The 27877-nt window shown below is 43.0% G+C and overlaps 1 protein-coding gene across 1 annotated transcript in view; it reads left to right on the top strand.

Moving 5' to 3' along the window:
* The window catches only part of LOC129701888 (dihydropyrimidinase-related protein 3-like), a 202377-nt gene that overhangs the window by 110641 nt on the left and 63859 nt on the right, over window positions 1–27877 (top strand). Inside the window, exons 6-14 of the mRNA XM_055643375.1 lie at window positions 854–945; window positions 2224–2412; window positions 6134–6364; window positions 7802–7882; window positions 8214–8282; window positions 20980–21100; window positions 21208–21364; window positions 22864–23005; window positions 24851–25021. Coding sequence (XP_055499350.1) covers window positions 854–945; window positions 2224–2412; window positions 6134–6364; window positions 7802–7882; window positions 8214–8282; window positions 20980–21100; window positions 21208–21364; window positions 22864–23005; window positions 24851–25021 — 1253 coding nt within the window. The remainder of the gene's footprint in view (window positions 1–853; window positions 946–2223; window positions 2413–6133; window positions 6365–7801; window positions 7883–8213; window positions 8283–20979; window positions 21101–21207; window positions 21365–22863; window positions 23006–24850; window positions 25022–27877) is intronic.

Genomic DNA, 27877 nt, shown 5'->3' with positions numbered 1-27877 from the left:
AGTTGAGTTTTGACTAGCAAAAATTTCGAAGGGAAAGAGGAGGAGAATAGGGCAAGGTTTATGTCGGGCACAAAGGTGGAGAAGCAAGGGAGAAGCTCAACGCACACGGCGGCTACTGTACTGACTCCACTCAGAAGGTCAGAGATGAGGACACAGGACATTGGTGAAGTAGTGGAGGTATATAAGTCTAGAAATGACAATTGTGAAAATTAGAGAGAAAAATGAACATTGACCAAGGTCAACACGGTGGCGCAGTGGTAGAGCTGCTGCCTTACAACGCCAGAGACCTGGGTTCGATCCTGACTACAGGTGCTGTCTGTTCAGAGTTTGTATGATTTCCCCATGACCATGTGGGTTTTTTCCGTTTGCTTCGGTTTCCTCCCACACTCCAAAGACGTACGGGTTTGTAGGTTAATTGGTTTTGGTAACACCTTAAATTGTCCCGTGTGTGTGTGTGTAGGATAGTGTAGGCAGGGATCGCTGGTCAGTGCGGACTCGATGGACCAAAGGGCCTGTTTCCATGCTGTATCTCAAAACTAAACTGAACTAAATCTTAACGAGCAATATTCAGGAAAATATTAAAGTGTAAAATCAAGCGTGTTTCTGCTGACACTCCAGAGTCAACATGTGATGTTCAAATGAGAGTCGGGGTGAAGTTGCATTAAAGTCAGATCTGAAACCTGGCTAGTTTATAATTTTAACAGCAGTTAACACCTGCGCTTTGCCAAGAGCACAGTGGATACAGAAATATGGGAAAGTTGTAAATATATTAACTTGATGTGGCATTGTAATGTAAAGCCACCACTTGCCATTAAGGTTTGTGTCACATATCTGATTGTTCTCCTCTTTGTAGTAATGTCTCGGATCCTGATAAACCTGCTTTCACTTTGTGTTGCTGATGTCTCCTGCGTGTGTTCAAATGAACGTGTGCTGTGGACTCTGTGGGTAGTTATACGCCCACTGAATGTCCATTGTTAAATGTTGGACTTTTATTGTAGATTTTTTCTTGCCTTGACTTTGAGTTGCAGGTCGCTCCATTAGTGCAATGAACACAGGGTTCAACCAGAGAACGCCTGTCATATTCCATTTTATTAGATAAATTGCCTGCTGCCGTTTGAATTCCTTGGAGTGAAATTGGCCCTTGGCAGAAGCACAAACCAGCCAGTTTTGAATTGGAACTCTGTTTTATACCCTGCCTAATTTTCTTTTTCCGGCAGCTGAATCACTTTTATCCTTTCTGAAATTGTAACATTTCTTAAATATGTCTCGGAATGTTAAAACTAACACTAGCAATTTAATTGTAAAATGCTGCACAATAGCTGGTTCCTGGCAACTGCCATAGCAAGTTGGTGTGGGGTCGGTGCGAACAGGAACATGGGGAGGCAAACAGGTTTTAAAACAGATGTAATTTTGGGTACGAGTAGTTCTGCTCTCTGCTATAACACACATTTCTCTATTGCAAATTGAATATAATGGATTGGATGGATTAGGGAACTATGTATTAATGGGGGCTGAATGCTTATTATGCAATTGTTGTTTAGAACTAAATATCCCTTTAAAAATTACATTGGAAGTTGACAAGTAGAAAAAAAGCTGTCTGTGGAAAAAAAACAGTCCAGGGGAAAAAAAAAACCACCTACCCCCTCAGTAACAGCACACAATCGACTCTTCAGAACAGTGTCAGTTTCACTGCCGGTGGCCATTGAAATGGACAAACAATCGCTTAGTTGACATTTGTGCAACTGTACTCTTAAATAACTCAACATTCAGCCTTTAGAATTTCTAGCTTGCAATAACAGAAATAAACTTCATAGCTATTAAAAGGATCTTTGTTTGAAAAGCCTGTGGTGGATAATAAGAAATTGTTATTGTGAGTCTGAAACTTTCTAGCCCCAAACCTCCTTTCCCCCTTGAGACGCAATTGTTTTTGTAACACTATTTTCTGTAATATAGTTTCTTGCGAATGGAGTCTTTGCATTAGAACAGAACTACCTGTCCAGGTTTAGTACCAACATTGTTGTTTGTGTTCAATGAGGAAATCGCACCTGACAATCATTGCATTTATTATAAATCAGATGCACTGAAAAAATGAGCTGGATAATTTGAGGCCTGGTGCATTTAAACTATGGGTAAAAATAAACCAAAAACAAATGCAGGAAATAAAATTTAAAAACGGGTTCTGACAGAGTATCACAACCTGAAACATTGATTGTTCCTCTTTAGATAATGGTACCAGACCTGCTGAGTGCTTCTGCATTTTCTATATTTATTTATAAAAAGCCCAGAGTTGTGAGCAATTTCAAGTATGCAACGCTTCTGATGAGGGCTCTTCGATGTGAGATTTTACCTGTTTCTCCTTGCACAGCCATTGTGTTTTCTCATTCCTCTTGTTTCAAGCAGCTGATGCATGGGGTAGCACCTATTATTCCTTGAACCTTCATTGAAAGTTTGGTTTCCATGCGTTAAGGAAAGCAAAACTTTAGCAGACGTGAACAATATTATAGACTGGTTTCACCAAATGCAGTACAAAATACCACCTTTTTGCATGTGGCTATCAAACTGTACAACTGTGATAACCAAGGAATGTACGGATGCAAAGTGGAACTGGCAGGACAACTAGGGTGCGGGAGGGGCGGAGAGAGACAGACTTCGGTTAAAGGCCAGTGTATCAGGTATTCCTGCTTTGCCCTTTGAACTATAGAACCGAGCATCACAATCACAATAATACTCAATTAGCCAAGTATATTTTGCAACATACGAGGAATTTCATTTGCCAAGTCAGTCATACAAATAAAAAGCAACGGAACACAAAATACATTTTAACATAAACATCAGCCCCAGTGACTCCTCCACATTCCTCACTGTGATGGAAGGTGAAAAAAAGTTCAAATCTCCTCTTTGCTCTCCTGCGGTCAGGGACTTCGAGCCCTCCGTTGACGGGATGATCTTGACTCCTGTAACTGGCGGTGTTTTGGCCCTCCACGTCGAGGCGATCTGCTCCTGCATCGGGGGGGGGGGGGGGGGGAATGTCAGCTCCCCCCCCCCGGCCAGATTGAACCTCGAACCTTGCTGGTCGAACCATTGGAGCTCCGACATCCACGGCCTTTCCCGAGACTGCGAGCTCCCGGTGTAAAGTCCGCAGGCTAGGGATCAACTCCGATGTAAGTCCACACCTCCGCGGTGGGGCCCAAGGTCGATGCGATCCAAAAATTAATCGCATCTTCGGCAAGGTAAGAAACGGACAACGTTTCCCCCTCCCCCCACATAAAACAAACCGGTGAACATTTACACTAACTTTTAACACACTAAAAATGTTTTAAAAAGACAAAAAATAAACAGACTGTTGGCTGAGCTGCCAATAGTGCACCACCCCTGAATGGACATATAAGCATTAACTTTGTATTAATGTCTGAGGGATTGTGCCTCGGGGCCCTGTGTTTTGATCTGGTGTGTCCGCAGGTATCTCTATACGCTCTCCCCTCACCTTCTATTGAAGGTCCTGTGAGTGTTGCAGTCAGGTTTGGATGATACTAATGTTCTCAAGGCTGACCACAGATGGTAGCACTTACAGAATAATTACCCCCACCATGAATTATTCAATGTGAATTGAAGGCGGTGCAGAATGTGTCTCGTTCAAATGGAAATGGAAATGGAAAATATTACTTATTTATGTAATGGATTTGGAAAGAATTTTGCTCTGCAGCACTTCAATAAAATATATCCGAGCCTTCTGGCATTGTCTTCCTGCGAGTGAGGAAATTTTATTTTTTAATAAATATAATGCTTTAATTTACACGCATGGGTTCTATTAAATGTTAGATGATATGCAGGTATCAGTCTAGAATTACACAGTGTTGTAAAACTAATAGAATACTTAATTTGTGTTTTTACTGAGAACATTGTTCATTTCTGGCAACCATTAATCCAGATCTCTGCCAATTTTTAGGAGGTCTAATCTTACCCTCTCTATATAGAGTCTGGTTTTAGTCCAAACACATTAGCCAACACAATCTCCCCCAAACCATACTGTCATTTTTGCAGTATTCTAAAATGTATTATTTGTTTGTGAATAAAGAAAATTGGCTTAAGTTGTTCCTTGATTACGTTTGCTCAAACTGCTGCAAATTTATTGCACTGCCCTTCAGTTCAATTCCAATCCACCTTCCTTGGATATTAAACTTATAGTAATGCATCTTAAATCGCTTCCCAAATGTTTTTTCAGTTGCATTGATATTTAAACTTTTTTTAAAACAAAATCCTTATTTGCAATCTTAGTGCATATTGCTGTCCTTGAAGCTATTTTAAATGCAATTATGAGAAGGCGCTGGCTATGATTAATCTGACCTGGCAATGTGACCAATTTTTCAAGGTATCTTTTAGAGCAATGTTTTTAACATTTAAATCGATGCATTATGGGAACTTCTTTATAGCATCACGATTTCTGCTTAAAATAAAATCAAGCAATCTTTTGCACTGATTGCATCATTCGTTAGAACTCAAGGCCAGTGTATCAGGAATTCAAATAGAACTTGTGAGATCAATGTTCAATGTGGAGAATGGTGTGTTCAGATTCAGATTCAATTTTAATTGTCATTGTCAGTGTACAGTACAGAGACGACGAAATGCATTTAGCATCTCCCTTGAAGAGCGACATAGCAAACGATTTGAATAAATAATAAGAAGTGTCCGGGGGGGGGGGGGGGGGGGGTGATTGGCAGTCACTGAGGTACGTTGTTGAGTAGAGTGACAGCCGCCGGAAAGAAGCTGTTCCTCGACCTGCTGGTTCGGCAACGGAGAGACCTGTAGCGCCTCCCGGATGGTAGGAGGGTAAACAGTCCATGGTTGGGGTGAGAGCAGTCCTTGGCGATGCTGAGCGCCCTCCGCAGACAGCGCTTGCTTTGGACAGACTCAATGGAGGGGAGCGTGGAACCGGTGATGCGTTGGGCAATTTTCACCACCCTCTGCAATGCCTTCCGGTCGGAGACAGAGCAGTTCCCATACCATACTGTGATGCAGTTGGTAAGGATGCTCTCGATGGTGCAGCGGTAGAAGTTCACCAGGATCTGAGGAGACAGATGGACCTTCTTCAGTCTCCTCAGGAAGAAGAGACGCTGATGAGCCTTCTTGATCAGAGTATTCAGAGTCATGTTATTCTCCATAAACCAAATGCAGGGAGAATAAAATGGAATTAGTTTAAAAGACTGTTTGATGTCACTGTGGTTTTGATGGGCTGAAGGACCTGTTTCTTTGCTGTGTGTCTCTGACTTCCATGAACACCAATTTTATTTTATACATAGACACAAAGTGCTGACGTGACTCCAGCACATCGTGTCAATCTTTGGTATAAACCAGCATCTGCGTTTCTTTGTTTCTACCATTTTACTTTTGTTCTTTGAAGCTCTCTAAGGATCTATTTTGTTACCTGTGAGGTTAGATGGTGTGTAGGAAAGAACTGCCGATGCTGGTTTAAATCGAAGATAGACACAAAATGCTGGAGTTACTCAGCGCGGACAGGCAACATCTCTGGAGAGAAGGAATGGGTGACGTTTCGGGTTGAGAGCCTTCAGACTGATTAGATTATGTCTCTGTTTAATCACCTATCCAAAATGGAATACAACTATTGTGATAGAACATATAGTAGTACAGCACAAGAATAGGCCCTTCAGCCCACAATGGTTCATTGTGTGACTATCCATATCATACTGAGAAGTTTTCTCATGTCCCTGCCCAATTGATGAACAGATCATAAATGGAGTGACTAAGATTTCTGAATGCTGATTATGAAGGCCCAGACTAAATATAATATCTGAAAGACAATGCAATCCTTCATCCTTCTGGTGAAATGTAATTGACCTGAAATGTTAACTTTGACTCTTTCCGCGGATGCTGCATGGCTTGTGTAGTCGGCAACTCTACTGCTGCACCACCTGCCAGATTACAGGTTCAGCATGTGCTCTTTTACTTCTGAAAGAAGTGACGGACATTCCGGCTGCCTGTCATCCAGTAACATCTTGGAGCTAGAGTAGGATCTTCAGTGGATTTCGTGTTAGCTTTTGGGTGGGTACCAAAGTCCATGTAACAGGGACACTGAGACTCCTTGTGGTGCCAAACTGATGGATTAAACTAATCGTAGAGTCAACAGGTGTTCTGTATGAAGTCAGTTGCAAATGTATTATTTGTGTCCCAATATGTGATTGAATCAGAAATTGTTTTTCATGCCCACCGCCATCCATGTAATATATTTGCTCGTCCTCCCATTTCATTGTATTTTAAAATTGTTTTTTTGTTTTTATTTCTAACAGGTGTGAATTCCTTCCTTGTCTACATGGCTTACAAAGATTTATATCAAATGTCAAATGCTGAGGTAAAAATTAGAGTAAATTCTGCACTGTTATATTCTGCTTTCAATTGAATATGCATTGATTCGTCCAGCAGGCAAGTTCACAGAGCTGCTTTATTTAAGAACATGTACTTGTGGTTATCAAAGGTAGTTTGCCTTCTGTGGACTCCAGCCCATTCCAAGGTTGTGTCTATGAGGAGTTCTTGATAGTTTGGGGAAGATGCGGATACTCAAACTCAAATGGGCCTGGGCCTTAAGGAAGGTGTGTAGATTGAATTTGGAAGTATTGCCCAGACATTATTTTAACTTCTCTTCCCTCTATCCTTGCCTTAGAGAGGTTTCCCACAGACTATTATCAATATTCAGTTACTATCCACGTGGTTCCTTGCTCTCCTTTCATCTTTTATCTGAAATTGTGAAAAGGCCTCATCCATGATTCTCAGCCTCAGTGGTTATTAACTCAGTTGGCTACAGCCTAATGGTATTGCCAAATATGGATGCCTCAGGGTGTGCAAATATGGGTTCAAATGGAGAACTCAGCAATGCACAATCTCTGGCACTTGATTACATTGTATCTACTGTTCTAACAAAAAAAAAACTTGCTTGGTAAATTGATTTTAAAGCACACGGAAGTGTTTACACACTTGGTTCGAACTGAATCAAATTTTATTTGTTACTTTAATTGGCTTAATTCGTTCAGTCCAGTCTCTGGTGCTGGTAACTGCAGGCATGGAGATATATCGTGCAAGCTCTGATAATTTCAAGTTTTGACGGCATTGGAGATTCCACTGAGTGGATCAAGTGGTGTAGATGCAAGAGTTAAGAGCATCTAACTCCTCGTTCCTACACTGTTCAAGATGTTTGCAACTGGTCTTTTACATCTGTGCCATTCTCCTTCACCATCCCCACAATCCTTAATCCTTTTGATATCTAAAAATAGTTTCAATATTCAATTCAACGACTGAGCTTCCACTGGCTGGGTAAGCTAGTGGACATGCATAAATAGTGTCCCACACCTCGTCATTTACATTCAGTTGTACCTCTACCGTAGAGGCAAGGCAATAAATTGGAGGGGTGGTTGTGAGAGTGCTGTGGTTGTGTAGGAAACCAAGTGAACAGCCTATTTTGCAGCTGACCAGTTGCAAAGGTGAATCCGTTCCTTTAAGTGATGCTGAGTTTGGTCAATGTTAGAGAGGATTAGTGGCCCCAAGGCTTACAGATGGCTTTTATTTTGTTGCTATTGATGTTTGGCCCGGGCTCTATTATAAATTTGGAGAGGGGAGAGCGGCGAGTGTAGATGCAGAGCTAAAGTTGATCCGTTGATTTCCTGTGGCCTGCGAGAATGCCATGACCTGCCCTTGTGGCAGTAGGTGGAGGGTCAGTGTGGACGACCTTTGCCTTTATAAACATTGCATTATTTGCTGAGTGTGGTAGAAACTTTTTACTCTATTTGCCTTGCAGCTCTATGACATCTGCAAGTACGTGGGCGACCTTGGAGCGATCATACAGGTCCACGCAGAGAATGGAGACATCATTGCCCAGGTCAGTGGATTCGCATCTAGGACTTTGTTTCATCCAATGCTGCTCTTATGTTAGATTTGATCCCATTTTTTTGTTTTTGTTCCTGTTGTGTGAAGTGCAGCATTTTTGGAGGGAAATGGTGCCTTTGTGACCCCTCCACATTGAGAAATCCCTTGCCCACTGTACACTGATTGGGCAATCGGTTATCATACATGGTTTGAGAAAAGTAGAAGGGAAGTTTTTTGTCAGGTGCATCTAGTAAATCCAATGTTCCAGTTTCTAGTAAAAACCCTTCTGATCATTCAAGCTCGTTCATCAGTTCTAAAGCTGCTTGTGGCTGTTTGTCTTACAGGAGCAAAAGCACGTGCTGGAAATGGGGATCACTGGCCCAGAGGGGCATGTGCTCAGTCGACCAGAGGAGGTAATGGGTTGAGCAACTTCTAATTTTCCAATGTTCCAACACTTGTGTCATTGGCTTTGAATGCTTGTGGGGTTATTCACCTCGGCTAAATTATTGCCTGCAATCTCCAAATACTGAACTAAACGATTACACCACTGAAGTGCCATAAATAGCATGGGAAGGAAATGGGTCAGAGGAGAATAAAAGTTTCTGTTACTTCATCCATCAGTTTGCCTGCAACTCTTGGCTTATTTATAACGTTCATTCAGTCATTTTATTTCAGTCAATATTAATGTTTAATATGTAAAGTCTGTTGTTTGCTAGTTAAAGGACAGCAACTACAAGGAACCACACTATCACAGGATTTCTGTACATTGCAGATAATTCGAAAGACATTTGGACAGGTAGTTTAGTTTAGAGATACAGCGTGGAAACAGGCCCTTCGGCCCACCAAGTCCGCACCAATCAACGATCATCCAGTACACTAGCTCTACCCTACATACTAGGGACTCTTTACCGAAGCCAATTAACCTACAATCAAGTACGTCTTGGGAGTAAGAGAGGAAAACAAAGTATCTGGAGAAAACTCATGGGGTGAATGTACAAACTCCCTGCAGACGGCGCCTGTAGTCAGGATTGAACCCGGGTCGCTGTAAGGCAGCAACTCTACTGCTGTGCTACCATGCCGTCCATATATGGATAGGAAAGGTTTAGAGGGATATATGGGCCAGGCGAGGGCAGGTGGGACCAGCATAGATGCAGCATCTTGGTTAGCATGGATAAGTTAGGCCGAAGGTCCTGATTCTGTGCTGTTTGAATCTTACTTTATGAATCTAACTGCTGGTCTTTTTAAGAGCAGTGAATTAGTTTTCATTGTTTAGTCAAGTTGCCTTGAGCTACTTTTCTACCAAAATGGGTGAGGTGCCATTGTCTCTCTCCCCCCTCCCCCGCCCCCCCCAACACACAATATATGACTGAGCAGCGTGCCCCTGGGCTTTCAAAGATGAGGACGGGTGCAGTTTCTCTGGCGTTATCAGGCTCTGCCGCTCACCAATCACCTCAGTTGCTTAGCAACCATTGCTTATTGTTTGAATGCAAACACAACAGTTTGAAGTATTGGGGACTGTGCCAGTTCTTTAGGCGTGGGCCTGCTATTGTCTTGTACAACCCAATCACCAAACTGTCAACTATGCAAAACTGGAGTATGTATTTCCATGAAGACTGCGGATGCTGGAATCTGCAGCAAAACACTGCTAGAGGAGACATACTGTGGGTGGGAATGGACATTTCGGGTCTGATGAAGAATCCTGACCTGAAATATCTATCCATTCCATCATATGTTGCCTGACTCATTGAGTTTCTCCAGTAACATTGTGTTACTTTGTGTTTTGTCATATATTGACATAACAGTTTAACACAATCTTCTAAGGCTCGTTTTCAACTCGAGATATCCTTTTTTTCTACCTACAATACACGTATTTAAAAAATAAATAACAGTATCCTCTGAACTGCATTGCTTTGATATTTCTTTCCTCATATATTTCTGTACCAACTACAGTAACTCATTGTGTAGGAAAGAACTGCAGATGATGGTTTGAATTGAAGATAGACACAAAATGCTGGAGTAACTCAGCGGGACAGGCAGCGTCTGTGGAGAGTAGGAATGGGTGACGTTTCGAGACCCTTTGTCTGAAGAGGGGTCCCAACCCGAAATGTCACCCATTCCTTCTCACCAGAGATCCTGCCTGTCCCGCTGAGTTACTCCAGCATTTTGTCTATCTTTGGTAACTCGGCATGTTCAGCCAAGGTAGACAAAAATGCTGGAGAAACTCAGTGGGTGAGGCAGCATCTATGGAGCGAAGGGAATGGGCAAACGTTCGGGTTGAAACCCTTCTTCAGACTGATGTGGGGGGTGGGAAGAGGAAAGGAAGAGGTGGAGCCAGTGGGCTGAGGGAGAGCTGGGAAGGGGAAAGAAGGGGTTCAACCAAGGTACTTTTTAAAATAACATCGCTTTTATTAAAAAAAATCCTAGTGATATATTTAAGAGTGAAGGACTGGTGATGTTTTATCAATCGATTTACCAAAAATGATATATTTAATCAGAGTACGTTGTAAATAACGTGAATAATAACATTCTAATATACCAAAATCAACATTGAAAAAACTACACAGCCGTGTTTTTATATGACTAGGGAAGAGGCCCCTCAAGTCTCTGATGGTCCATAGGGAAAGTGTGCCAATTAAGTTTTAATTGGAATAGAGTAAAAACAGTTTCTTTAGGAATTGGAAAAAAAAATCATATTCAGTTTTTTTTGTTGAATGGGACGAACCGTGTTCTTCGGCATGAAGATTTAACTTAATAAAGCCTCAAAGACCTGCAAGCAAGTATAATTATGCAAAACATACAACATTGATTGATTCAGTATGGGACAAGCCAAAGTTGAAAGTGGATGCTGGAGCCATGTTCCTTAAACTAGTACAAAGATTGCAAGGCTAAAATTTGAGCTGAATACATTTGTATGGAAAAAAAAGTCACTGCATTTACATGAAATTGGCCAGAATAGGTTGGGCCATTTTGGTTAATTACACTGAAGAAAATAGTACAATGGGAAAGAGGAATAAAAAAAATTGCAGAACATCAATAAAGTCAATGGTGGAGAAAAGCAGGAAAAATAAAAGCGTTTTTTTTGTTTATAAAGTAGAATTTGAGAAATTAAAAAAAATGAAGCTAAGTAGGATATCTACACAAGGAAAATGAGTAAGATATTTAATGTTATTTAAAATTCATTGTTAATTTTGTACTTGTATATTAGCATCACTGTTTGTATACCATTTTAGCCTCTTTAAGCAGAAAATGATTTAGTTCACTCGGGCACTGGTGGTTTTAATGGACCTAGGATCCATTAAGACTAAAGTTTAATTTTCCAAGCAATGTAAGGAAGGTGCTTTTTTTCTTTAATCAATTAACTCATGTCACAGCACCTTTGAGATCAGAATGAATTGTGCAGCAGCCACAATGCCTCACTTAGAATTCTCTTCATAGTTTCAGGAATATTAATTTAGTTTAATGTCATGTGTACCGAGGTACAGTGAAACGTTTTTTGTTGCGCGCTAACCAGTCAGCGTGAAGACAACACATGATTACAGTCGAGATATTCACAGTGCACAGATATGTGATTAAGGGAATAACGTGAATAACGATCAGTGCAAGATAAAGCCAGTAAAGTCTGATCAAAGATAGTCCGAGGGTAGATAGTAGTTCAGGACTGCTATCCAGATATGGTAGGATGGTTCAGTTCCCTGATAATAACTGAAAAGAAACTCCCTGAATCTGGAGGTGTGCATTTTCACACTTCTATGTCTTTTGCCTGATGGGAGACGCGAGGGAGAGCCTGGGTGTGACTCGCTCTTGTTTATGCTGCTGGCTTTGCCAAGGCAGCATGAGGGATAACAGTCCCGAAACGGAACAATGAAATTCCTCTTGCCGCAGCAGCACAACAGGCTATTAGTGCAAGATTTCCCTCTGGGTGTGCTCTCGCTGGACTTGATTTTCATTTAGTTCACAGGTGAATGGTGTGGATAATTTTTTGAAGGAGAAATGTCTGTTCCTCCAGTTAGTTAATTTGATTAAACCCTCAAACTAGTGTTGTATTAATGGCTGCATTCATGGCAGATGCTTAGAATCCTAGGAGTGCCTTGTCGGTTGGAGTGGAGACTGCAAGGACTCTGGTTTGAATATTGGGTGGGGATGCTGCTTGAAGTGTCTTTCCAGCCAAGCTCGCACCAAGACGATCATCAGTTGAGCATAGCACGAGAGGCTGACTCGGTTTCAGTTTAGTTTATTGTCACATGCACCGAAGTACAGTGAAAAGCTTTTGCTGCATGCCAACCAGTCAGTGGAAAGAGTGCATGGTTACAATTGAGCCATTTACAGTGTATAGAAACATAAGGGAATAACGTTTAACCATATAACAATTACAGCACGGAAACAGGCCATCTCGACCCTTCTAGTCCGTGCCGAACACATAATCTCCCCTAGTCCCATATACCTGCGCTCAGACCATAACCCTCCATTCCCTTCCCATCCATATAACTATCCAATTTATTTTTAAATGATAAAAACGAACCTGCCTCCACCACCTTCACTGGAAGCTCATTCCACACAGCTACCACTCTCTGAGTAAAGAAGTTCCCCCTCATGTTACCCCTAAACTTCAGTCCCTTAATTCTCATGTCATGTCCCCTTGTTTGAATCTTCCCTACTCTCAGTGGGAAAAGCTTTTCCACGTCAACTCTGTCTATCCCTCTCATCATTTTAAAAACCTCTATCAAGTCCCCCCTTAACCTTCTGCGCTCCAAAGAATAAAGCCCTAACTTGTTCACCCTTTCTCTGTAACTTAGTTGCTGAAACCCAGGCAACATTCTAGTAAATCTCCTCTGTACTCTCTCTATTTTTAGTTTAGTGCAAGGTGAAGCCAGCAAAGTGCGATCAAAGATAGTCCGAGGGTCACCAATGAAGTAGACCAACACAGTGGAGCTATACTGTCAAGCGGGCCATGGAAGGAAATTAACAAAGAACAATGAGATGAAACTCTTATTTTCTTAAAGGAAAGTTTAAAAAAAAAAAAAGTAAAGGTATTATTATGCATAATAATATGAAAATGCAGGCAAATGGGACTGGCCTAACAGCTGGTTTGGCATGAACAAGATGGGCCTGTTTCCATGCTGTTTAGCTCTCTGCCTCTACGTTTGCCTTGGTGATGCAGTGGTGATGAAAAGTGACTAAACTTTTGTTGAAAACTCTGATATGAGTGTGGCAGGACCCCATGTTTAAAGTATGAATCCATCCCTGATAAAGACCAGAGTTCACGAGTGGCTCATCGGTCAGGAATGCTCTCTCTGCGCCACGGATGAAATCATGCATCATATGATGTACAAGAATTAAAAAAAAAAACGATGGCAGCCTTTATTCCTCAGTGAATATTTATGTGGACGCTGTTATTAGCAAGAAAACCGAACATAGAGTTGCCGAGCAGCTGCACGTCAGTTGTAGGCAGCGAACATTTGGTTGGAGTGGTTGTTCGGCTCAGAAATCAAGTAAAGGGCCTGTCCCACTATGGCGACCTAATCTGCGAGTTTAGAAGAGTTTGCACTCGCCACAAACTTACAACATGGTCGACACATGGTCCTAGGAGGTCTCCTTCATGCTCGAGAGATCTTCCCGCATACTCGCGGCCTCAGTTTGGTCAAGTAAAAATTGGTTGGCATGGTTCTTTTGAACTCGTAGTGCAGTGGTAGTTGGGTCGCCATGTAGTTGTAGGCAGTCGAGGTAGCCGTAGGCAATCTCCTTTGCTGACAGGGCATTTTAATTGGCTCATTAGAGTTTTCGGTATCAAGGAAAACCGACCGGTAATGTTACATGCCCGCTAAACTTTATTAAAAGTTGTCTGGCTTCTTAAAAGTGTCTCCACTCCTTCTTTCCCCCCCCCCCCCCCCCCCCCCCCCGCTGTAATCGACTTGCCATCAAGTCATCGTGGGTGTTAATTGTAGACAGCGCTCCCCCGCTTTCCCTGGCCCTTTGCTGTGTGTGTGGGTGTGTGTGTGCTAACGGTCGATCCCGCTCATGGTTTCATCGCTGACGGTCGATCCAGCTCGGAAGTTTTTCAGGCGAGTGCCCTCGAGCTTGAAGGTCGAAGACAGTTGTTGAAAAGTTGCGTAATTGGGACAGGCCCTTAAGCCTCTCCCACTCATGGACATAGTAAATGGAAGTGGAAATTGGTTTCTTGGCCCCTTGTGGCTGTTCTTCACTTAATAAAAAAATCTCGGCTGGTCTTTTCTCCAACAGCTTCCTATATTAATCCTGCATCCTGAGATTGCCCAAACATACTGTTAACCTGCCTTGCGTATGTCTCGGGGACAGAATCCCAAGAGTTCATTTCTCGCTGAGTGAAAAAATCACGGCTGACTTCTCATATGGTTAAAGATAGACACAAAATGTTGGAGTAACTCAGCATCTCTGGATGGAAGGAAAGGGTCGTGTTTCGGATCGAGACCCTTCTTCAGATTGAGTCAGGGGAGAGGGAGATGCAGAGATCAGGAGGTGTAAGGTGTGAAAATGAGACAAAGGGGGTAGAGATCAAGGAAAATGTAGAATAGATCATTGTTAACTAGGAGAAGGTAACAACAAAGCAAACAGATAAAATATAAACAAGGACAGTCAGAGTGATCGGAAGACTGGGAAGGAGGAGTGATAGAGAAAGAGGGAAGGCAAGGGTTACTGGGGTGTAAGCTGCCCAAGCAAAATATGAGGTGTTGTTCCTCCAATTTGCACCGGGCCTCACTCTGACAATGGAGAAGGCCCTGGACAGAAAGGCCAGAATGGGATGGGGAGTTAAAGTGTTTAGCAACCGGGAGATCAGGTATGTTTAGGCGGACTGAGTGGAGGTACACTAGTTCTCCATATCCCATCCAGGGAGATTGGATTGGCTCTGCATCAACAGTCTGAAGCCCCGTAAGAAGCATTCGGTCCCATTGGGAAGCAGGCTCAATGATGCAGATGTTGGCTGAGGTCCCCCACAGCTGGCTGCCATACCCAATACACTGCTGGGATTAAACTAATGATCCCACACTTAGTCGGACTTGCTTGCCGTTGCCATGGAAATTTGGAACACATTAAAATGTGTGGGAGGAGAAATATTCAATGGCTCTATTGCCTGGTTGGATGACTGTATTTTGCCTTGATGCATAAGAGGATCACCAGAACAACCACAGAGTCTGAGTGGAAGCAGGGATTGCGCACTTGACGCATCAAAAGCAAGTCTCCATGGTTTGAAGGTGAAAGAAGAGACTGTCAGATTAAAACCTAATGATCTCTGCGATGTGTTGCACTTGGGAACTGAAACTGAAACTTTATTCACCCTTCATTGAACAACAGACCCGACAAATCAATTGGAATCAATTATCTCCCGTGGGCCATTAAGTAGACATCACCTTGGACTACTTTAGACTCCAGAGATAGTGTGGAAATACAGGGCTCTCCATAATGTTTGGCACAAAGACCCATCAATTATTTATTTGCCTCTGCACTCCACAATTTGAGATTTGTAATAGAAAAAAATCATGTGGTTAAAGTGCACATTGTCAGATTTTAATAAAGGCCATTTTTATACATTTTGGTTTCACCATGTAGAAATTACAGCTGTGTTTATACATAGTCCCCCCCCCCCCGCCCCCCCCCATTTCAGGGCACCGTACTGTTTGGGGCACAGCAATGTCATGGAAATGAACGTTGTCATGTTTAGCATTTTGTTGCATATCCTTTGCATGCAGGGGTTGGACAGGCTAGATGCAGGAAGATTGTTCCCGATGTTCGGGAAGTCCAGGACGAGGGGTCACAGCTTAAGGATAAGGGGGAAATCCTTTAAAACCGAGATGAGAAGAACTTTTTTCACACAGAGAGTGGTGAATCTCTGGAACTCTCTGCCACAGAGGGTAGTTGAGGCCAGTTCATTGGCTATATTTAAGAGGGAGTTAGATGTGGCCCTTGTGGCTAAGGGGATCAGGGGTATATGGAGAGAAGGCAGGTACGGGATACTGAGTTGGATGATCAGCCATGATCATATTGAATGGCGGTGCAGGCTCGAAGGGCCGAAGGGCCTACTTCTGCACCTAATTTCTATGTTTCTATGTTTCATGGACATCACCAGTTGCTGGGTGTCTTCTCTGGTGATCCTCTGCCAGGCCTGTATTGCAGCCATCTTTGGCTTATGCTTGTTTTGGGGGCTAGTCCCCTTCAGTTTTCTTTCAGCATATAAAAGGCATGCTCAATTGGTTTCAGATCAGGTGATTGACTTGGCCACTCAAGAATTGATCATTTTTTAGCTTTGAAAACCTCCTTTGTTGCTTTAGCAGTATGTTTGGGATCATTGTCTTGCTGTGGAATGAACCGCTGACCATTGAATTTTGAGGCATTTGTTTGAACTTGAGCAGATAGGATGTGTATACACTTTAGAATTCATTATGTTACTACCATCAGCAGTTGTATAATCAATGAAGATAAGTGAGCCAGTACCTTCAACAGCCATACATGCCCAGGCTATAACACCCCTACCACCGTGTTTCACAGATGAGGTTGTATGCTTTGGATCTTGGGCAGTTCCTTCTCTCCTCCATTCTTTGCTCTTGCCATCACTCTGTTAATCTTATTTTCATCTGTCCTCAAGACCTTTTTCCAGAACTGTGGTTGCTCTTTTAAGTACTTCTTGGCAAACTGACCTGGCCATCCTATTTTTTGCGGATAACCAGTGGTTTGCATCTTGCAGTGTTGCCTCTATATTTCTGTTCATGAAGTCTTCTGCGGACAGTGGTCATTGACAAATCAACACCTGACTCCTGAAAAGTGTTTCTGATCTGTCGGTCAGGCGTTCGGGAATTTTTCTTTAATATAGAGAGAATTCTACTGTCATTAGCTGTGGAGGTCTTGCTTGGCCTGCGATTAGTAAGCTCATCAGTGCTCTTTCTTCTTAATGTTCCAAACAGTTGATTTTGGTAACCCAGGATTTGGCTGATGTGTCTAACAATTTTATTGTTTCTCAGTCTCATATTGGCTTCTTTGACTTTCATTGGCACACCTTTGGTCTTCATGTCGATAGACAGCAATAAAAGTTTCCAAAGGTGATGGAAAGACTAGGTACTGAGAGCTCTCTTATATCTGCGTGAAGGAGGCAATTAAACACACCTTAGCAGTTACAAACACCTGTGAAGCCATGTGTCCCAAACATGATGGTGCCCTGAAATGGGGGGGACTATGTATAAACACAGCTGTAATTTCTACATGGTGAGACCAAAATGTATAAAAATACCCTATAATAAAATCTGCCAATGTGAAATTTAACCACATGTGATTTTTTTTTTTCTGTTACAAATTTCAAATTGTGGAGTACAGAGGCAAATAATTTAAATGATGGGTCTTTATACCAAACATTATGGAGGGCACTGTAGGCCCTTCGGCACACCAAGTCCACGCCGGCTAGCGACCCCCGTACCCTAACGCTATCCTACACCCTAGGGACAATTTACAATTTTACCAAAGCCAATTATTCTTCAAACCTGTACATCTTTGGAGTGTGGGAGGAAACCTGAGCACCCGAAGAAAACCCAGCGGTCACAGGGAGAGCGTACAAACTCTGCACAGACGGCACCTGTAGTCGGGATCGAACCCGGGTCCCTTGCGCGGTGAGGCAGCAACTCTTCCGCTGCGCCACTCTGCTGCCCCAAGATGGAGATGATTTGGCTCCAGCCTTGAAATTTGCACTTCTGGGTTCATAGTCCTGGGTTGCACCCCATCCACACTTGTCTCAATTAAGCTCGGGGTTTGTGTTTAAACCTTTTCCGGGCTTATGTTCATTGAACTTTTTATAGAACTTGTAGAAGCTTTAAACTTTTAGAAATAAAAATCGTAAATGTTCTCAGGGTATCCAATAGCAGACTGTGTGAAATTGGTAGAAAGTCTAGCGGAGGTCTGCGTCAAACCATAAAGGGGCCAGAATAGGTTTTGTGGTTTGCTAAATTATTTTTTGTTATCACTTCGGGAATTACTGAAAGTATTTAAGGACCTTGCTGCATAATAACATGTTCAATAGGAATGAGGAAAAGGGCTCAAGGGTCTGAGCTATAGGGACAGGTAGAGCAGGATTGGACTTTATTCCTTGGAGTGCAGTAGGATGAGGAGGTATATAAGATCATGAAGGGGTTTTATAGGGTAGATGCATAGAGTCTATTACCCAGATTAGGAATCCAGGACCAGAGGACATAGGTTTAAGGTGAAGGGGAAGGATTTAATAGGAACCAGAGGGACAACTTTGTCACACAAAGGGTGGAGGTATATGGAATATGCTGCCAGAGGAGGTAGCTGAGGCAGGTACTATCACAACATTTAAAAGACATTTGGACAGGTACATGGGTAAGTAAGTAAGTTTATTGGCCAAGTATTCACATACAATGAATTTGCCTTGGTGCTCCACCCACAAGTAACAACATGATATACAGTGACAGTTGCGAATGACTCGGAAAACATTAAACATTAATAATAATAAAACATTAATGATAAAGCACCATTGATCAAGCATGTGAACCAACAAAATACATGTTTAGAAGGTTTAGAAGGATATGGGCCAAACACAAGCAGGTGGGACTGATGTCGATGGCACGTCTTGGTCGGTGTGGGCAAGTTGGGCTGGAGGGCCAGTTTCCATACTGTATGACTCTGAGGAAGATATTCTAGTCACTTTGGCACCTTGTGCCCTGTTGTTTGCAATTCTATTTGTGATTGTATTTAACCCCATGCCAAACTTCAGCGTAGGTTCATTTGGAAAGACCAGCCCAATCCCACCAACATAACACATTTGTCTTTGTCAGTGCACTGCACCCAACCATGCTGATCTTCATCCATGCAAAGTGGCTTCCATCCTTGGCACCAGGCACTCGGCTCTGGGGGTTTAACATTAGTGTTTATCTTCCCATGCCTGGCCACCACTCGCTCCTCTTATAAGATGTCTCCAGGCTGATATGTGACTGCATCAAACAGTTTGATTTTTGCCTGTGAAGCATCTTGCTGCATTAATACTTTTGCTGCAACTTCCTTACATGGGTGGTTCATTGTTCTGCTGGTGACTGCAATATTTTGCATAGATTTCGATCTTCCGTATTGTCTTTGTATTTCAGTGCTCTCTTTTCCGCCATCTTCCGTGCGTGCCACGTTATTCTCTGATTGTTAGGAGGCCATTTGGCCCATCCCACCTAAACCAAGTCAAGTACTTGATCTGTACCACGCATCTCCCATCACACTCGTTCTCGTTGCCACCCACTGTCTCTTGGCCAATGTCCACTTTCTCCAACTCTGCTACTGTCTCCATTTCAAAGTACTCTCTTTCATGTTTAACTGTCTTGGTGCCCTTCGCTCACCCCTATCATTATAACGTTCCCTTGCCTTAGTCCTTTATCATTACATTTAAGGAGTATTTGGACAAATACTTCAATGACAAGACATAGGGGCTTATGATCCTAATGCTGGCAAATGAGATTAATGTGGATGTGTAAAAATGACGGCTGGATGTGGTGGGTTGAAGGGCCAGTTTCTCTGCTGTACGACTGACTCTGCCTCTCACTATTCTGTCAGCAGATACCTGCTGTGATGTGGTTCATCAATTTCCCCATTGACATTTGTGCTGTCAACATTTCTCCCCCTCCCCCTCTGATACTTTGTTATTTAAATCTGTAAAAGGTAGACACAAAATGCTGGAGTAACTCAGAGGGACGGGCAGCATATCTGGAGAGATAGAATGGGTGACGCTTCAGACTGATGTCGGGAGTGGGCGGGACAGAGATACAATGTAGTCGGAGACAGTAAGACTGGTGGGAAAACTGAAGGGGGAGGGGATGAAGAGAGAGGGAGAGCAAGGGTTATTTGAAGTTGGAGAAGTCAATGTTCATACTGCTGGTGTGTAAGCTACCCAAGCAAAATATGAGGTGCTGTCCCTCCACGAGTTGTGAAAGGTGTTTGGTTCTCACATTAAAACTCCAAAGACATACAGGTATGTAGGTTAATTGGCTTGGTGGTTGTGTAAATGATCCCTAGTGTGTGTAGGATCGTGTTGGTGTGCGAGGATCACTGGTCAGTGCGGACTCGGTGGGACGAAGGACTTGTTTCCGCGCTGTATCTCTAAAAACGAAAATTTCAACTGCATCTCTCCTGCCTCAACTATCCTGGTTTTCCATCGCTGTACAATCGATTGGTGGCCATGTTGTTGAGCTTCAAACTTCTGAATTTCTTTGCTGATTTCTTTCGCAACCCCGCTCCCATTGGCCTCTAAAATGTTCCCGAAAGGCAGCCTCTATGATCAAGAGTTTGGCGCTCTAGTTAGTGTTGAGGTGTGTCAGACGTGAAAGGCTTTATGGCATTCAAAGCCTTCTTTCCCCAGGGTGGAAATGCCGAAGACTAGAGGGCTTAGCTTTAAGGTCAGAGGGGGAATGATTGAAGGAGATGTGCAGCAGAAGTGAGGGTTGTTTTGCAGAGATGGTGGGCGCCTAGAACTCGTTGCCAGGAGTGATGAGGGAGGCAAATACGATAGTTGTATTCAAGGTTTTTTTTAGACGGGCAGATGGTTATGCAGGGAATGGAGAGATGTGGATTACATGAAGGCAGAGGAGATTAATGTGGCATCAAGTTTGGCACAGATATTGTTATAAGGTCATAAGTGATATGAGCAGAATTAGGCCATTCGGCCTATCAAGTCCGCTCCGCCATTCAATCCTGGCTGATCTATCTCCATACTAACACCATTTTCCTGCCTTCTCCCCATAACCCCTGACACCTGTACTAATCAACAATCTGTCGATGTCTGCCTTAAAAAATATATCTATTGACTTGTCCTCCACAGCCTTCAGTGGCAAAGAATTCCACATAGATATTGATATTGTGGGCCAAAGGGCCTGATTCTGCACTGTATTCTGTGTCCTATTTGTACCGTATTAAAGGTGATTAATAATTACAAGTTAATGTGGTTGTAGAAACTTCTACTGGTTACGAAAGGACTGGTTAAGTTGCTGGTGTTCAGAAATGCACTGTGTTTTTTTTTAAATGGGAGATGACAGACTTTCATAAAGAAGCTTTTATTTAATGCACAGACCTGGCCTGTAACAGATGTTTCTTGTTACTTAGCTGGAAGCAGAAGCTGTGTTTCGTGCAATCACCATCGCTGGCCAGACCAACTGTCCCCTCTATGTCACAAAAGTAATGAGCAAGACCGCTGCAGACATCATCGCCCAAGCCAAGAAAAAAGGTGGGGCCCAGTGTTATTTTCCTGCCTGTTGGCCAGATGTATGTTTCCCCTCACTGCGGGAAGGGCAGAGTTCTAACGCCATGCTTGTTTAATTTTCTGGTTTCCAGGAAATGTTGTGTTTGGAGAGCCTATCAGCGCCAGCCTTGGCACAGATGGCACACACTACTGGAGCAAAAACTGGGCTAAGGCTGCGGCATTTGTCACGTCACCACCTCTCAGTCCAGATCCCACCACCCCTGATTACCTGATCTCTCTCTTATCAAGGTAAGTCTGGAATGGAGATTGAATTGAAGGAAGGGTCATTTTGATAGAGAGAGTTAGATATAGCTCTTGGGGTTAACGGAATCAAGGGATATGGAGGGAAAGGAGGAACGGGGTACTGAGTTAGGATGATCTGCCATGATCTCATTGGCTCGAAGGGCCAAATGACTTATCCTGCACCTAGTTTCTGTTTCTATAAATTTAACCACATGTGCACTTTAACCACATGTGATTTTTTCCAATTACAAATCTCAAATTGTGGAGTACAGAGGCAAATAAATAAATGATGGTGTCTTTGCCCCAAACATTATAGAGGGCACTGTAGCTAAGTTGGCCAACTATCTGTTTGCAATTTTTAAAAATATTGAAATAAGACACAGAAAAAAACCTTGTATTTATAATTTTCCATGAATGTTTTGCATGGAGAAACTCACACAGTACAAGGAACTTTGTGGATGACCACTGTAAGATTATTTTTGCAGTTTCCACCTTGTGCAAAGCCCTACCCAAACTGAACTGAGAAAAAGTTGGTTGGTTTGTCATATGGCAGCCTTTTAATCTTTGTCGGCCAATTTGCCGCAACTGAATTACTGAGTATTAACTGAACCGCAGTCTTGGAAAGAGCTTGAGTTGAGTTAATGAAGCATGTATCAGTTTGATGGCATGCAGACACTGGCAAGATTTGACATGAGAAGCCATGGCTGTCTTTAGTTATCTATCCTCCCTTCTTTCATGGGGCTTTGAGAACCATACTAGAAGTAACACTTCAGACATCACTATCATCACAATAAAGAGTTATTGTCCTTAGCATAAGTTGGTATATTCAGTTAGTTACGTAATACTTTGGCTTTGGGCTTGGTTTTCTTCATTGAGCGCTCATCCTGGAGTTATAGCACAAATACTTTGTGTTGTAATTGTAATCTGGGATACTATGGAGGATTATTGTGCTTTTATTCATTAATTAGTTTTGAACCCTGACTAGTACCTTCGCTGATTAATGGACCTCGGTGATAGTCACAAGTCCTCTCATTGCCTCTGTCGCACAAGAGCACTCCAAACACCCTGGTGTGTTTTATTAAAGTCTCCTACATCTGGCAGCCTGTGGCCTCTTTGAATCCACCCTGTGGGTTCTCTGAATCATTTTGTTGTCTGAAACCAATGTCGAAAACTGCAAAGGATTATCCTGACGTTATCACATTTTCACAATCAGTGGAAACGTTGCTTCATTAGTCTTTCCCTCCACTGAGGGGCCAAGACTTCATTGAGATAAAACCAGCATGTTTCATACTTTCAAATTTGCATCCTTTACAGAATGTTTGATATCAACTGAACACTCAGCTTAGTTTCACAATCCATTGGTTTTGCCACACAAATAGAGATGGACATTTTCCCACTGTGTATATCTATGGAGAAGCCTGTAAGTTGTCTTAGAGCTGTGTTGTGGTGAAATGTGGATGTTACCATCTCCGTCCGAGAATTGATGCTATCCTGTCTTTATCCAGTGGTGACTTGCAAACAGTGGGAAGTGCCCATTGCACATTCAGCACGGCACAGAAGGCGATCGGAAAGGATGACTTCACCCAGATTCCCGAGGGTACAAACGGAGTTGAGGAACGCATGTCCATTATCTGGGACAAGGCAGTGGTAGGTAGATGTTTTTGCCCTCTGGTTTGTAGCAGCCCATGCCAGGATCTACCCTGATTCCTATTGGCAAGCAACGCCCGTCAGTACAGGCAAAAGAAGCTTACAACAGCGATATGAATATTGCTTTCTCTAACTTCAAGTAACCCCTGGTTTCCATCTCTCCCTCTGTTCCTCCTCCACCCTAGTTCTCTTGACTAGTTTCACGGTCTTCCTGATTAATTTTATTGTTTGTAAGCCTTGTTGTCACCTTCCCCTCAGCTAACATTGAACCGTTCTACATTTCCTTGGTCATCGACTGCTTTGATCTGTCATTTTCACATCACACACCCTTCCATATCTCCAGTTTCCCTCTCCCCTGACTCTCAGTCTGAAGAAGGGTCTTAACCTGAAACGTCACCCATTCCTTCTCTCCAGAGATGCTGTCTGTCCCACTGAGTTACTCCATCACTTTGTGTCTATCTTCAGACAAAAGACGTGTTTGTTTACCATCAATAGCTAGGATTCAGTGACGTGTCATGCTGTCACCACATATTATTACGCTTCGACATTCCTTCAATGGTGCTATGAACATGGAACCTACAGCTCAGAAGTCAACCGCTGGCCTCTTGATGCTGGGGCTATGACTTGAAAAAAGTAATGAATTAATCCTGCTTGTCCTATATTCAAAGCTACTCATTCCTCCAATTCCACTTTGAACATTACTGCTGAATCCATTAACGCTGTCCCTTCAGGCATTTTATTCTGAATCGGAAAATCTTGTTGCATGTAAAAATAACGTAAAAAGTCACCTCTGCCAATATCATGTATGTAATGAAAACGATTGGTTACATTTAAACACTGGATGACAAAAAAAGCCGAGCAGTGTGCAGAATAATTTTGAAATTAAAATGTTTGTAGTTCTAACGAAACCAATGTGAATATTTGGGGAACATGGATTAGACTGACATTACTACCCTGATGTAAACTGACACTGTGCCATGAAGCATCTAAAGATGCCTTGTATCAATCCTGCCCCTGTGGGTAAATTTATCTGAAGCTTTCATGTTTAAAGCAGTTTGGTCCAGATTATTTCTCCTCAGTATTCCTAACTTAACATTTCATTGACCATGCACTGCAAACAGTGCAGTGAAGCAGGGTAAGTGCATTGCATATCTATGGGCAGAAGGTACAGGAGCCTGAAAACTGTAACGTCCAGGTTCAGGAACAGCTTCTTCCCGATAATCATTTAGCTATTAAACACGACAACCTCAAATCTCTGAACTACATATTATTGGTATTGGTGCACTATTATTGTTTGTTGTGTGTGTGTGTGTGTGTGTGTGCGTGTGTACACACACACACACACACACACACACACACACACACAATATGTGTGCACTGAACTTTTTCTCGTTTATTATTTTCTTTACAGTGTACTATGTTTACGTATTCTGTTCTGCTGCAAGTAAGAATTTCATTGTTCTAACTTGGACATATGACAATAAAACACTCTTGACTTGCTTGTTCAACAGCTGATGACCATTTATAAAGCAATCCCAGGACCAAAAGTGTACGTAGGAACTGCAGATGCTGTTTTAAACTGAAGACACACCAGCTTTTTGTGTCTAACTCAGCGGGACAGGCAGCATCTTTGGAGAGAAGGAATGGGTGATGTTTCGTGTTAAGACCCTTCCGCAGACTGGAGAAGAGTCTCGCCCCGTAACGACACCCATTCCTTCTCTCCAGAGATGCTGCCTGTTACTCCAGCTTTGTGTATCTATCCCAGGACCAAAAACCTTAGGCTGTTCAGTGCTCTCCTCCCCTGCCGCCGATGCTGCCCTGAGATTTTACATTCTTTACCAACAGGCAACTGGTAAAATGGACGAGAACATGTTTGTGGCTGTGACAAGCACCAATGCTGCCAAGATCTTCAACCTGTACCCAAGAAAAGGCAGAGTCGCAGTTGGGTCCGATGCTGATCTCATAATTTGGGATCCGGATGCAATGAGGACCGTGTCTGCCAAAACCCACCAGTCGGTAAGTGCCGGACTCTAATGGCAATTTGTTTAACTTGTCCATTTGTCGGATATTGATGAGGCTCATCCCCTGTTGTCCTTGCGGACTTGGTGAAGGGATGCCACACTGAACTGCTGCAGTCCTTCTGCTGAAGGTGTTCCAATAGTTGGGACTTGCAGGAGTTAGACCCAGAACCAGTGAAGGAGACTTTCCAAGTCGGGATGGTGCATGATTTGCAAGGGAGCCTATATGGAGTTTGATGTTCTTGGCCTTATAAGAGGACAATCAAGGATTAGGGCTTCTGCTGAATCTGCAGGTGGCTGTGGTACATTGTGAAACTGGTGTTGAAGGTATTTGTGTGTGCGATTGTTAGTGGGAGTGAATATGCTCCCAATCAAATGCTGGTAGAGTAACAAAGCTCAGAAATGGGCCACATGGTCCATCAAGTCTACCCTGACAACTAAACCCTCACTCAACACTCATCTTTTTATTCTTTGCACATTCCACAGTCAAAGCAAAAACATGCAAACTCCACACAGACAGCTCTGGAGGTCAGGACTGAAGCCTCAATATTGTTGGAGCTACGCACACCCAGGCAAATGAGTAGTATTCTAATACACTGTCATCTTGTGCCTTGCCGATGATGAAAGGGTTGAAGAGATGAGGGACTCGCTGTAGGATGTCCGTCCGCCTTTGGCCTGCTCTTGTTGGCAGGATACCTAGGTGGCTGAGCCATTGCTATTTCTGATAATTGGTGACAGCTTTCCCATTTGCTGAACACACCACCAGGAACAGTTCCTGGGGTTTGGTGATGGTCATGCCTTTGAATTTCAATGGGAATAGAGTTGGATGTGACTGCTGCATGGAACTGGAGTAGTGTGACTATTACTTGATCATATATCAGTAGAGTGTGAACACAATGGAGACTGCGGATGCTGGAATCTAGAATAAGAAACAGAATGCTGGGAGAACTCAGCAGGTCAAGTAGCATCGTTGGAGGCTAAAGGTATATGTCCGCATTTTGGGTCGAGACCCTGCATCAGGACTAAGAGAGAAGAGGAAAGGATACCAGTAAACAGGAGTATGGGGGAGGGGAGGACAGGGCAGAGGCTGGTGGGTGATGGGTGGGGTCTGGTAGGGCTAAGATGCAGGACACAAAAAGCTGGAGTAACTCAGCGGGTCAGGCATAGGTGACGTTTCGAGTCTAGACCCTTCTTCAGACTGAGTCGGGAGAAAGAGAAACGAGAGATATAGACGGTGATATCGTACAAATTAATGAGATGCAAAAAAGTAACAATGATGATCAAGGTGTAGCAATGTACAACATTCCATTGTTAGCTTTGGGCTAGGTGAAAATTAGCATCTTGTTCCCTATTGATTTTCTATGGACTCAAAAAAGCTGTGATCGAGGACAGTAAAAGCCCATAACAAAATTAAGAGAACTGAAACTAGTAAAAACGAATATAGGGTGACTTGGAGGACCTGAAATTAACGCATGGAGTTAGAATTGTAGCTAATTTCAAACTTCAATTACTAGATCTAAACATCTATCCATTTCAAGGGATTACTTTTTAAGTTAAGAGAAATCATAAATAATTTATAAAACATGCTTTTTAGATGGGCCAAATGGAAGGAATTTAGTGTGGGAAAGGCTGTAAATTAAAGTCAATTAAAATGGGTGAGGGGTTCCTGTGGAACGCGCTGGTTTAGAACAAAGGCATGGAGGTGCCCTCAAATGCCCAGTGCGGGAACAGATGGGAGTGCATCAGCAAAGAACACCAAGAGAGTGGGTTACCTGAAATTGGAAAATAACATATAATATTCTTAGTACAGGGAAACTGCTGTCCTTGTTCAATGGTTTCTTCATTATCACATGTACCAAGGTACAATGAAACTTTTTCACATATGGCTCAGCAAGTCTATCACCATACATAAGCACAATTCCTCCCCGGTTAGTACAAGATGTACAGAGCAGCCCACTAAGTCTATGTGGAAGGGGTGCAATTATACAGCCCCAGCTGCAGCGGGACAGAAAGACCCAATGCAGCCGTCGCCCCCTTTCTGGTTGTCCCGTGGTCCGATGTCCTCTCCTTGCACAGCCCTCTTCAGACCGTGAGGATGTGGAAGACGAGACCTCTGCCTGCACTTCTTGCATGCTGCATCTCTGGTTTAGTTTAGAGATACAGTGTGGATACAGGCCCTTCTGCCCACCAAGTCCATGCTGACCAGCAATCGCCCTTACACTAGTTCAATCCGACACACTAGGGATAATTTACAGAAGTCAATTAACCTGCAGCAACCCACACTTGTTTAGATTGTGGGAGGAAACTGGAGCACCCGGAGGAAACCCACATGATGATCATGGAGAATATACAAACTCCATACAGACAGCACCCGTAGTCAGGATCAAACCCTGGTCTCTGGCGCTGTGAGGCAGCAACTCTACCGCTGCACCACCGTGACGAGGAGCATGACAACATTGGGTGCCATATCTGAGATACAGCCTTGCAGAGGAAGGGAGGTAGTACATGAGAGCACATGCTATCAGCTGGGTGGAATTCCTCCACCTACCATTGAAGGTTGGAGATACAACTTGTAATTGAGAATTTGTGGTTGTCACATTTAGTAGGAATCAATCAATGTGTTCTGTTTAGCACCAGATTAAAGCTGGTATCTGAACGGATTGCTCTGGTCCCTACCTGCAAGCAGTTGCAGCCATAAACAGGATGAGGATGTTTATAGATCTTCCTGTATATCTTGTCACAAGCCTCAGCTCAGTTTACATATTTACACTGACACAGTTTAGTTTTGACGTTGGGAAGATTTTCTGTTAATATTATTGCTTGTTGTCCCATTGCAACATGTTGCAATGCTAAA

This window comes from Leucoraja erinacea, chromosome 11, assembly GCF_028641065.1.
Source record: "Leucoraja erinacea ecotype New England chromosome 11, Leri_hhj_1, whole genome shotgun sequence".
NCBI classification, from domain to species: Eukaryota; Metazoa; Chordata; class Chondrichthyes; order Rajiformes; family Rajidae; genus Leucoraja; species Leucoraja erinaceus.
Note: the sequence above shows the minus strand (reverse complement) of the source record. Positions and strands in the feature narration are given on the sequence as shown.